The sequence below is a fragment of the Scardinius erythrophthalmus genome (assembly GCF_964197995.2).
Source record: "Scardinius erythrophthalmus genome assembly, chromosome: 3".
Classification (NCBI taxonomy): domain Eukaryota; kingdom Metazoa; phylum Chordata; class Actinopteri; order Cypriniformes; family Leuciscidae; genus Scardinius; species Scardinius erythrophthalmus.
Window position 1 is genome coordinate 17,876,997 of NC_138223.1, and position 13,119 is coordinate 17,890,115.

The 13,119-nt window shown below is 37.1% G+C and overlaps 1 protein-coding gene across 1 annotated transcript; it reads left to right on the forward strand.

Annotated features, from left to right (window-relative positions):
• Positions 1-358: 358 nt before the first annotated feature.
• chrna9a (cholinergic receptor, nicotinic, alpha 9a) lies at positions 359-8,923 on the forward strand (the record flags this gene model as incomplete). The annotated part of the gene is made up of 6 exons (XM_081362569.1): positions 359-404; positions 1,025-1,170; positions 3,216-3,370; positions 3,455-3,638; positions 4,581-4,932; positions 8,058-8,923. The coding sequence occupies 6 exons, from the start codon at positions 359-361 to the stop codon at positions 8,921-8,923; spliced, it is 1,749 nt and encodes a 582-aa protein (XP_081218695.1).
• Positions 8,924-13,119: the final 4,196 nt, after the last annotated feature.

The following is a 13,119-nucleotide window of genomic DNA, read 5'->3' on the forward strand; positions in this document are numbered from 1 at the left end:
ATGGAGAGTCCCCACAAAGATAGCGAACCAGACATGTGTGTGTGTGTGTGTGTGTGCGTGCGTGCGTGCGTGCGTGCGTGCGTGTGTGTGTGTGTGTGTGTGTGTGTGTGTGTGTGTTAGTGTGCATGCTACGTGATACCTCGGCTCTTGTTCCAGAGAAGCAGTAAGAATGACATTCAGGCCTTCAGTGTTGTACATGGCACACCATCACTTCTCAACGTTCAGATCGCTATGGGACTTCTCGCAATTTCTCTTTCCTCCTCTGCAGAAAATAACATTTAAAAATGAAGAGCAAATGAGGAGCAACAGCAAATAATAACTGGCAAACTGTATTTTATTTTTGCCATTCTTATGAAAAATGAAGATCATATTTCTTGTGATTCACATTAGCATGTTGCTACATGGTAAGTTCATGCTCCTTTTAATGCTGATGCTGTTCAAAAAAATCATTTTCTTAATCAGCATTTTTGTTTTGTTTTTCAGTAAACAAGATACATTTATTTTATAAGCAAAATTGTCAGAGAACAATAGATTTTTAGTGAATATATTTTGAATTAAGCCTAATTTTCATACCTCGTTAAAAATGGGCTTTTCTTGTTTTAAATATCTATACACTTTTTCTTGAGTTTATGCTGAAAATGAAAATAATAGGATAATAATACAAATTTCTCGCAAAACAATATGAAAATACTGATTAAGAAATATTTTTATATTTATATCCAGCTACATATATATTACTATTATATATGTATTTATTTATATAATACTTTGTTAAACATCATGTTACTGAATGATTACCATATGCCAATATATTAAAGTACTGAGATGTTATATAATGCATGTATAAAACAAAATGTTTTACTATTTTTCTGTAATCTTATTTGGTGCCTTAAAAAAATCACCAACAATCATAGTTTCCACAAAATTACCATACTTACCTGTGATAATTTTGGGCCGATTTGTTCAATTTCAACATGACTTTATTGTATAAAAACAACTAAATACAATATGTTCTCCTCTCTAGTTGTTTTCTCTGCTCAGGGTCGTTTTGCTCAAAAATTGCTGAATGACCTAATGGAGAACTATTCTAATGCTTTACGGCCTGTGGAGGACACAGATAAAGCTCTCAACGTTACTCTACAGATCACACTCTCTCAGATCAAAGATATGGTGAGCACTAAACACACACGCACAAGTCTACGGAATATTGACATTTAATCTGGGACCTATTTTAATTAAATGTTTTACTGAATAATCGAGCAGAATGAGTTTATACACATCAGACCTATACTGCAGAGACAGTGTGTCTGAAATAACCACTGATTCTGAGATAAAGGTATATACTGTATAACACCCACACACTGTCCAACTGGCCTTGATGTGGCTTGGCTTGTGTGATTTCGGGGCATACTTTTGCGACTTAATTCTGAAGCCGCACAGATCACACAATGGCCCAAACTTTTAACCTCTGGAAATACATGCATAGCTCAAATGCATATACTCATTCATGCCCATGGCTTAAATAACTACAGTTAACTACTTATATATGCTTTTGCCCAAACAATTATGTATAGAATTGCCAATAGTATCAACCAGGCAAACTTGCCCTCAATGGACTACCAGCTGTGGTCTTCACTACAGTTGCAGTTATGGTGGATAACCCGGTGTCAGAAGTTATCAAATGTTTATTGTGTGGATCCTTTTCTCATTAACTCTCTGTATCACGTGACACTGTAAACATTATATGTGTATGTATAGTGTGAGCTGGGTGACTAATGTACAACAGTTCCTAGCTAGAGTGCCACTGCGGATCATGTTTTCTCCTCACTTTAAAGTGTTTTAAATAGTCATCAGTATATGTGTTTAAGTAACCTGGAAAGTAAGATTTGTATTATTTATTAATTTTTTTTTTTTTATTAGATTATTTATTTACTCATTACTTTTGCTAGTGCTAGTGCAAAAGTAATGTCTGCTTTAAAATAAGAAACATTAGAACATGCTCATTTATAAAAAAAAAAAAAAACTATTATAAGCTAAGTAATTATAAGGAGTAAAATGTTGAATTAACAAATTAACAAACTTTAGAATGTCTTACTATGGCCCTATGGTTTGTCCCTCAGTCTATTGCTGTAATGGCAGAAGCACTCAGGTTGACATGAACTTTCTGCAAAACACAATCATGTTATCCTGCGTGACCGAAATTTAGTGCAAAAGCGCAAATATTACGCATTCATTTTACTTTAAAGATTGTAAGATTTTCAATGTGGTTTAGATTCTTTGCAGTTGATGCAATACTTTACCAGGGTAATACTATTATTTGGTATTTTCAAAAGTCTTGGCTTTTCTTCACTTATTTAAACATAATTTTACAATTAACCTGTTGGTCTGTTAAATGTTCACCCAAAAATGAAAAATATGTCATAAAATACTGTTAAATTATGACAGAAATTTCATTTTAGGGGAACTGTCACTGTAACTGATGAAATCCAATTGTTATTGTATGATTTTAAGTTCAGTGTTTGTGTGCTCTCTCAGATAATGGTTATATAAGGCACTAGTGGTCATTGTTTATTCGTGTTCCAGAAAGAGACAATGAATTTCTCATTTAAGAGGCACTGAATTTCCGCCCTGATCAAACTCAATCAAATATTAATTTACTGAACCTGAGGAGTACTTTTAACCAATGAGATGTGATATGTAGAAGTCATTAAGTGCAACCTAAGGGTTCAGACTTTCTTCCCTTTCATTCTTCATTGTTGTGAGAAAGTGTTCCATGTAGAACAACAGGGTTGTATCTTGCAGATCAAGACCCTGTGTGACTGAATACGTGGGACTAACATATAATGTAACCCATACTTTTACCTGAAAAATAAATAAAAATAAAATAAAATGTATATATATTTCTTACCTTATCACATCACTGAACATGTTTACAGTAAGCACAGATGTCTGAAAAAGAATGCAATATCTGGAAACTGTCCCTTTATATTTGTGTAAACTGTTGTTAGACATCTTAAATCTTTTAATCATTTTTATTGACAAAGGACCTCATATGACTTTCTTTCTCCGAATCTGCCACTGCGCGAAAGCAACTGGCATGTCGCCGTGCGCTTTAGATCACGTGCTTAGATCATTAAAATAGGGCCCAAAATCATAGATTTGGCTACAGCAGGTTTGTAAATTAAAGTTGTTTTGTGCTTGACTCTTTGTGCTAGGATGAAAGAAACCAGGTGTTGACCACCTACCTGTGGGTGCGTCAAATTTGGCATGATGCTTACCTGAGCTGGGATAAAGATGAGTATGATGGACTTGAGGTCATTCGAATTCCCAGCGATCTTGTTTGGAGACCAGACATCGTTCTGTATAACAAGTAAAACACCTTCAGTACATTTATTACCAGTTTTGATTGTCGGTTACACTGAATTATTAACCTCTATATCTCTTTTTTACTTAGTGCAGATGAGGAGGACTCCTCTGGACCCCCAGGCACTAACGTGGTATTGAGGTATAATGGTGAGATCACTTGGGACTCCCCTGCCATTACTAAGAGTTCCTGTAAAGTGGACGTCTCTTATTTCCCCTTTGATAGTCAAGAGTGCAACCTTACCTTTGGCTCCTGGACCTACAATGGCAACCAGGTAATATGTACTTGATAGGTGTACACGCATAGCAAATACTATAGTAGACATGCATATATTCTTGTATCAAGCTATTTTATTATCAAGTTACTTTGGATAAAAGCTTTTTGTATCTGAACTCAAGTAAGATATACACACTGTTGTGTAACAATAGATATGTAATCCACTAACTCACTAACTGTAGAGCAAGGATATTTTTAACACATTTGGGTTTTCGCTCATTTACACAGTAAATGTTTAGTTGTTAGTAAGAAAAGGATTAGATAAATGTAATGTTAAATGAAAAAGCTCTATACTGTGAATATATAGCTGTAAATGCTAAATCTTAGTCAGTACATCCTCAGCATCCCAAATTATGAAGTGACATCAGAATATATATGATTATGAACACATAGAAAGGATGTTATTAAATAATATTAAAAGTTATAGAAAATACATGGTGGCTTGACCTCTGTGTTATCTTCTTGCACTGTAACCTTATTATATATATATACAAATAAATCAATAAAAATACTTAAAATTACTTTAGAACTTACTTTACTTATAATATATAGGCTATATATAATAAGAAATTAGGTTACAGTGCATGATTTATATATATATGTAGAGTTCAGATGCAAAAGCCTCTAAGTGCCATCTGAAATTTTCTTCTAGAATGATCATTTTTATCAAGTCATTTCACTTTAATGACAATAAATAGGTTATTTTCATTGCCATTTAAATGAAATTGCTGAACTTAAATATACGAGCTTGATAAAAATGATCATTCTAGAAGGAAATTTCAGATGGCACTTAGAGGCTTTTGCATCTGAACTCTATATATATATATATATGATGCAAATGAAACCCTGTTATTCTGGGTGAAGGTATAGTTGTTGAGGAAGATAGACAGAACAGAATTGTGAACTGTCCCTTACTGAAAATCCTATCACTTAACCCCAGGTGGACATCACTATGGGCATGGAGAGTGGGGACCTTTCAGACTTTGTGGAAAACGTGGAATGGGAGTGTCATGGCATGCCAGCTGTTAAGAACGTCATTATGTATGGCTGCTGCTCAGACCCTTACCCTGACATTACTTACACAGTCCTCCTCAAGCGGCGATCATCCTTCTACATCTTCAACTTGCTTCTGCCGTGTTTCCTCATCTCATTCCTGGCTCCGCTGGGCTTCTACCTGCCTGCTGATTCTGGGGAGAAGGTCTCACTGGGGGTTACGGTGCTGTTGGCTCTGACTGTATTTCAGCTGATGGTTGCAGAGAGTATGCCACCTTCAGAAAGTGTTCCACTAATTGGTGAGTTTACAGCGGAGCATAGTTAACACGCTTTTGGAAATATTTGAACAAGCTCTCTTTTTCTTTCTTTCCAATTCTCTCTGGCTACAGAATATGGTTGTCGCTCTGGTTAGAGTGTTAAATGTGGTTCTGTTGATACAATTTGGTTATAAATGAGTGTGACAACCAAATGCTTATTGTCACTGTCACTGTGCTCACAGACCTTCCTTGTGGCTCAATTGACCCCCTAGTGGCATTAACAGTTAACTATCAGTTAATTTTTCTGAGTGCTTTTTATGAATTTGAATCCATTACATCTACAGCTACACTGTCACACAAGTTCAAATGGGAAATTAATGATTTCAGGTTATGGCTGTGACATAGCCAATAGAAAATAGAAAAAATAGAAAAAATGCTATGTATATATTTTGACAATATAGCATTTTTTAAATCATACACTAAACATGCAAGGACAAACAATCCCTTACGGATATTAACCATGGTTTTACTACATCCTCCCCACAAAAAAAACCATGGTTATTATACACCCTAAAAAATGCTGGGTTGGGTAAATATTGGACAGAACACATGCTGGGTTATTTTTACCCAGCTTGTTGGGTTTTATACTTTAACCCATTTGCTGGGTTGTTTTTTGACAGTGCTGGGTCAGTCAATTTGATATTGAAGGTGTTTTAATTTTAAATAATAAAAATGCACTCTAAAATCTCTGTTATAGATAGTAGCCTACAGGAACAGTTCATATACAATATTTTTTATTCAATGGCAAGTCAGTCTTTTACAATCATAAAATACTCAAAAACATTTAGTAAACGTTTTAGGACGTGACTCAGCAGCAAGAGCAATCAGTGGGAATCTGTGGGAAGAAAACTGGTATCAGGCTGTTCCAGTTCATTAAATGACAATCTTATATATTCATTTTTGAAAAGTTACATAAAAAACAGCTTTACCTTGTGCCATCTCGCCTGTCAGACATTTAAGTTTCAACCTGTCAAACGCACTGCGACCACAGCTGCGACGCTAGCGCACCATCAACAGAGCGGAGCTCACGGTAACTTTGTCGTGTTTCAGCCGCGCATTCGATTGGCGGGAGGTGTAACTTGACTTCCATTGGTGGCGTCGGCGTTCCCAGCAGACGTTAGCTGTGACGTACATGTAAACAAATTTTTTTAAATGTGAGACTACAGACATTTTCCTCTTTGTACAGCAATACTTTTATAGGAATACAATGTAAATAATACAACCTTAATTTCATTCAGGAAGTTTCCCCTTTGACCCATTGACCCAGCGCTGAGATAGGCTATGTGAGGGGGTTATTGACAGTAAAAATGACCCAGCAGCTGAGCTACAGAAAAACTACTAAAAATATTAAAATAATACCAATAAAATGACCCAGCAGGCTGAACCCAATATTTGGGTTAAAAAATAACCCAGAAATTTTTAGAGTGGTTAAACCATGGTAACCACAAATTAACCATGGTTTTGCTACACTAACCATAGCTTAACCATGGTATTTGTGGTAAAATATGGTTATACAAGTGGTGAACAATTCACCAAAAAACATGGTTAGTACTAGCCTGGCTAACGGGAACCACGTGTTCATTTTCTCGTATTTGAGGCGTGGTTTACGAATGCCCAAGCCGTTTATTGGGCGCTATGAATGTCTATCAAATGCGCCTGTACGTAGCTCATAGCCAATTGCTTCAATTATACCAGATGACGTATGTAGAGTGACAGAAATTCGACGAGGAAAAAGACGATGGGTCAAAGATTTACTTGTACACGATGGCGTTTAGCGAATATTACCGTTTGTGAAAGATAAACATGAGGGTAGAAGGTAACGTCGAGTCTGATGCCATGTTGGATCCATAGATATAAACAAACTGCTTCGGTGTCGTCATCGTCTTGCTGCTCCCTCCCCGTTCTGTGATTGGTTCCCTTATTCAGGGGAAAATCTTGTCCATGGTGTCCAGACTGCCTAGCAGCGTGAATAAAATCACGCTGCGAGCAAGGCAGTATGGGGAAACCCAGGCTAGGTTAGTACATTTTTGCTATAAAACCATGATTAATTTTCATAAGTGCAAAATATAGTACAATGTCATGCCCTCCCTCCCCAGGTTCACTGGCTGCTTCTCAATTCTCAAATAGATGCTTCATCGTTTCCTCGCTCCTCCGTCCTCCAGCCTGTGACCTGGAAACCGATCGAATTCAGCCATCTTGAAAGACATCTCAATTCTCTAATTGCACCGCAAGGAGGCGAGGAACGAGGAGTGAGGAAGCTTCCAGAGCAGCTATGAGCGAGGATGCACAGGTGTATCCTATGCGGAAGTCTTTCTTGTCGAGAAACCTGACGCACACATTTGCCTCCCCATTCTCATCTGTCACAATAATTTTAATTTATGCTTTACCTTTGCAGTTTAAATAAATCATATATCACACATATCAACAGGGCATTTGCTTTATCTTTATTATTAAATAATTTCTTAAATAACCAAACTTTAACAACATAAGGGCAGATCCTTTGAGCACAGCTGATGATGCTTTGAAGTGACGCTCGAGTGATCAAGAATATTCCAGTATACAAATAAGCTTTCCTTCGTCCTCATTTTCTTTCCTTGCAACCTTCCCTCGCATCCTACAGGGACTGGAGCTCAGACACGAGGAAAAGAAACGAGGATGCACATATAAGAAATGAGACCCACCCACTGTAGTCATTAGTACGCATATCAAGAACTACTTCTGGTCTATTGTTTATCTATTGTCATAAGCTAGAGGTTCTTAACTCTGCCTTTGAGATTAACTCTCCAGCACAGTTTAGCTTCAACCGTGATCAAACTCACCTGCCTATAACTTTCTAGTATTCCTGAAGACCTTGATTCGCTTGTTTACGTGTTTGATTAGGGTTGGAGGAAAAACTCGTGGACTTGTAGGGCCAGAGTTGAGAACCCCTGTCATCAGCATTTAAAAGTGGTTATGCAGACAATATACAATCCACTACTGTAAGTTGTTGTTGTATGAACAGGACAACTAAGTCACACCTGATACTACATACAGTTGTCAATCCCAAACATTTCTTGTGTTAATCTAGTGTTTTTGTTATTTATCCCTTGTTTGTGTCTTTCTTATAGGAAAATACTACATTGCAACAATGACCATGATAACGGCCTCTACATCATTGACTATCTTCATCATGAATATACACTTCTGTGGAGCGGAAGCAAAACCTGTGCCCCACTGGGCCAAAGTCCTGATAATAGACTACATGTCAAAGATATTTTTTGTGTATGAGGTAGGGGAGAACTGCACCACACCTGAAAGCGACAGAGGCCCATTGTTCTCTGAAGACCCGCTGGCTAGCCTGGAGAGAGATGGGTATTTTGACAAAGGGTTTTATGGAGACTGTCAGCATGATGACAGAAACCACGGTCAGTTTAATGGGTACAATCACAGAGACCACCGGCATGGGAATGGGTACCATCACAACAACAGTGACTATCGGCAACATAGGCACCAGCATCAAAGGAAGACCCGCTCATCTTCAAATTCCCCTATCCGACAGAGTGCCCATCATCCAAAATACACACACTACATTGGTCGAGATGGAAGCGATAAGCTCCCACTGACAAGTCAGGAAAAACTAAAAGATAGCGAACTCTCAATTCCAGAAAAACTTAGTGGATACACCTACGATCATGGCAATGGCTATCTCAATGGAGTTGGCTATCTCCATGATAATGGCTACAGCAAAACCTTTGGAGCAGATAGATACAGTAAGACCCCCACTGGCACAGGATGTGTATGCATCTGTGGCCAACATCAGAAAGTGGTGCAAAACATTGACTACATAGCTAACTGTTTCAGAGAGCAGAGGGCACACCAGGCAAAAGGGGCAGAGTGGAAGAAGGTTGCCAAGGTGATGGACAGGTTCTTCATGTGGGTGTTTTTCATCATGGTATTCCTCATGAGTATCCTTGTCATGGCCAAGGCAACCTAGAGCCATTTACACATTAAAGATGCAATCAATTGATTATATAATGGGTAACTCTATGTTTCAAAAGACAGTTTAGTTACTGATTATTCTTTTTTTTTCAAACAGTAATTCCTATAATCCTGTATTTGTCGGTAAATTGGCTCATGTTCTACATTCAGTTTAATTTGTATATTGCATTTACAGCATGAGTGTTAGTTGTTTGAATGTCTTGCTTTCTTCATTGTTTACTTTATTTTTTCCACTCAAGAAGATTATCTGGTCGTAACAGTAAAAGAAATGGCATTAATATTTCAGGTGTAGACGTGTTCCCACATGTGTATATAGGGTAACACAATCTTTGTCTGGCATGGACACACATTAATAATGCATAATTAACCTTGCACATGCGTATGAACAGACATCCACACTATCGCACATTAAAAATGCATTAGACCAGTCTTGAATGCTGAACGAACACACACACAGTGCAAAACTTGCATCCTTGACCAGTGCTAACATCTACATTCTGCAACTTCTAAATTTACTAGTGTTAACTTATTTCTTTGATTTGCTATACTTGTTCCTTGCTTTGTTCTCTGCTTAAAATATACTTTACAAATGGTGCTACACAAATAAAAACTTTATTAATCATAGAATTCTAGAATCTTTGACTACTGTTCAAAAAAGGAAAATGTTAATATATGCAGATATCATTTTACTTGCTTGTTTGTAAAAATATCATTTTACAAACTTTCACGCTTTCATTCATTAATTCACCCCGTCTTGTTGCGAAGGAATCTAGTCACAAATGGAACTTTACTGTATAAAGCAGAACGTCATGGAATTTGGCCATTTTTGAATGAATAAATCAAAAGTAGGCCTAAGGGATGTAGTACAATGAATCAAATCTATATATGGACGAGTGTCTGTGAATATTAAAGCTCAAAAGGGCTACTATTGAAATCTGAAGTCTGCCTGTTCTGACGACTCTGTCAATGAGCGCCAGTTTTGTCTACTACACACTGAAGCACGTGTGCCACTCGTGGTGTTTTCAGCGTCTCACTGTATGAGGAGACGAACCATAGACAGTAAAGAGACGAACTAGTCTGTGAACTTCATCGCAGAGCTGCTATGAAAGTCACATCACAAGCATTTTCCTGCTTGGAAATTCCACCTTTCTTATTGGTCAAGCCAACCCTTGGCCCTTCTCTGTATCTTCGGGTCGCTGTCCTGCGCGGCCTCACCAGGCCCCAGGGCAGCAGACCTTGACTTACAACCAGCCATATGCTCATTAAGGAGAGAGAGGACTCTCTCAACCATAACAGAGTCAAGGACAACATCGGGAGTTTGTTGTCAATGCAGAAGAAGCCAATCGCAACTCCAACCATCGAGCTTCATAGCTTCAAGGAAGCTGATGTTTCTTTTCATAGCTAAATTAATATTTTCCATATTTTCATTCCCTGTTCCATTTCTGGTTTCATTCTGTCACTCACCATTTTACCCATGTATGTATGAGTATGTGTATGTATGTTTAGATTAGTTGTGTTTGTGATTTAGTTAATAAAACTTGTGTACAATACATATTTAGTTCTGATTCTCTGCTTGCAACAAAGTCAATTTAACGATTTCTGATCTTGTGACACGCTCTAAGCGCTGTGCATGCTAAGAAAGAATCATTTTTCTGTGGCCATGAAAAAATACCCTTTTCTTAGAATCAATGATTAATCAAAAGTGATGAATTGATTGTAATATTAATTTAGCTACATCAAGTTAATCCGATGAACTGATCCAAATATTCATAATTAATCATAACAAGTTATAATTTATTATTCATATTTCCCCTTTGAGCTAATTTGTTACAATAGCCATAAGCCATCACAGGAATAATGTATGGATTCAAGCGTAACTGGTGCAAATTACAGACTGCTACATGTGCATGCTTGTGTTCTGTATGTACTTTAAGGAAGGGTATGACCTACAAATACAATATATACCAAAGTAAGTGTAAACATGGTTTTATTTAATCTTCCTGTGAATGATTTAGTCCATGGGTTTGTCTGGTCTAATCAAATAGGTTATTTTTTAATTTTTTTTCACTGGTAGGCATTACCAGTACATGGTAAGTAGGCATTGATGTTTTGTTTACTAGGGTTACATTCCTACAGTGCATAGCTTCAACATCAGCAGAAATAATGAATCTGTTGTAGCCAATATTATGAAATTATGAAATGATTTGAATCACTGAAGACAACGATCTGACCATATCTGCTAGTGAGGACTCACTTAGGACTCGAAGCTCCTTCAAATCTCTCAGAAGACACCATAAAGCAGGTAATATATTGTAGGAAACTCAGAAGTGAAGACCAGGAGACTCGGTTGTATCTTCAGCAGGATTCTTTATTGAGAATGTGCTGTTGGTCGCTACAATCATCAAGTCTAACTGTAGTTTTATGCGCATTTTAGGGGGTAGTCCTTACAGGTGAAGATAAAGCACTCAGGCCACAACCTTAAACAAATTATGCAAAGGATGTAAACAGACCACACCTTGGAGTTTTGGAGACTGTGTTTCCTGCTAAGACAGAACATTAAAATCTAACATCCTGCAAAAAAACTCACTAATCTGGAGAGAAGATCTCAAAGAAAGAGCATAAGACACACACAAACTTCCCTCCTTGCTTATCTATTCATCCCCCTCTACCTACTCCCTCTCTTTTCCCCTGACTCAAGTGTCTGAAAGTCCACCAACAATATACCACCTTTGATATAACTTTTCCCTTTCATGCTTGCTATCATTTTAAATGTCTCGGTGTGATTGGTAAAATGGTCTCAGTTTCACAGCAGGCACTTATATTATGTGAAAAATTTAAAACTTAGGAGAATTCTGCAACAGAAACCATTGACTCTCTCTTTTCCAGTACTTTAGACACAGTTGCTCCTTTGCGCTTAAAGAAGATTAAAGAAAATAGTCTAATTATGTGGTACAACAACCATACTCTGGCCCTCAAGAGAGCAGCCAGAAAAATTGAGCGCAGCTGGAAGAAAACAAAATAGTTTTTTCAAGTTTTCGTGGAAACAGAGCACGATTGCATACAGAAAGGCCTTAAAAACAGCTAGATCAGCTTATTTTTTGTCTCTCTTCGAAGAAAACAAATACAACCCTAGGGATTTATTTGATACAGTGGCTAAATTAACAACAAATAAAGCTTCAACTTCTGAAGTTTCCAAACAGTATAGCAGTATGACTTTGTGAACTTCTTTACTTGCAAGACTGACAATATTAGGGAGAAAATTATAACTATGCAACAGTCTCCTACAGTATCACATCAGACTGTGCATTGTAGTGTCACTGAGGAAAAATTCCATTCATTCGTTGCTATAGGAGAGGAAGAATTGTCTAAAATCATCTAAATCAACAACGTATGTTTGACCCTATACCGACCAAGCTACTGAAAGAGATGCTTCCAGAGGTCATAGATCCTCTTCTTAATATCATTAATTCATCTTTGTCATTAGGATACTAAAAACCTTTAAGCTGGCTATGATTAAATCTCTTATAAAAAAACACAACTTGATCCTAGAGAATTAGTTTTGACCCTTTCTGTCAAAAATACTAGAAAAGGCATTATCCTCACAACTATATTCCTTTTTTTTTAGAAAGAAATGGAATCTGCGAGGATTTTCAGTCCGGATTTAGACCGTATCATAGTACTGAAACAGCTCTCATTAGAGTTACAAATGATTTGCTCTTATCATCCGATCGTGGTTGTATCTCTCTATTAGTCTTACTGGATCTTAGTGCTGCATTTGATACTACTGACCACAACATTCTTTTAAATAGATTAGAACATTATGTTGATATTAGTGGAATTGTATTAGCATGGTTCAAATCATTCTTATCTGACAGTTATCAGTTTATAGCAGTAAATTAAGAGATGCCATATCAGTCAAAAGTTCAGTATGGCGTACCACAAGGCTCAGTACTAGGACCGTTGCTGTTCACTCTGTACATTAGGAGATATCATTAGGAAACATGGGATTAGTTTTCACGGTTATGCTGATGATACTCTATTTATTCATGCCCCGATGAAACTTACCAATTCACAAAATTAACGGAATGCATAGCTGATATAAAAAAATTGGATGACCCGTAATTTCCTACTACTTAAAAAACTACAGAGTTTCTAATTATTGGGTGAAAAACCTCTGCACCTATTAACCTA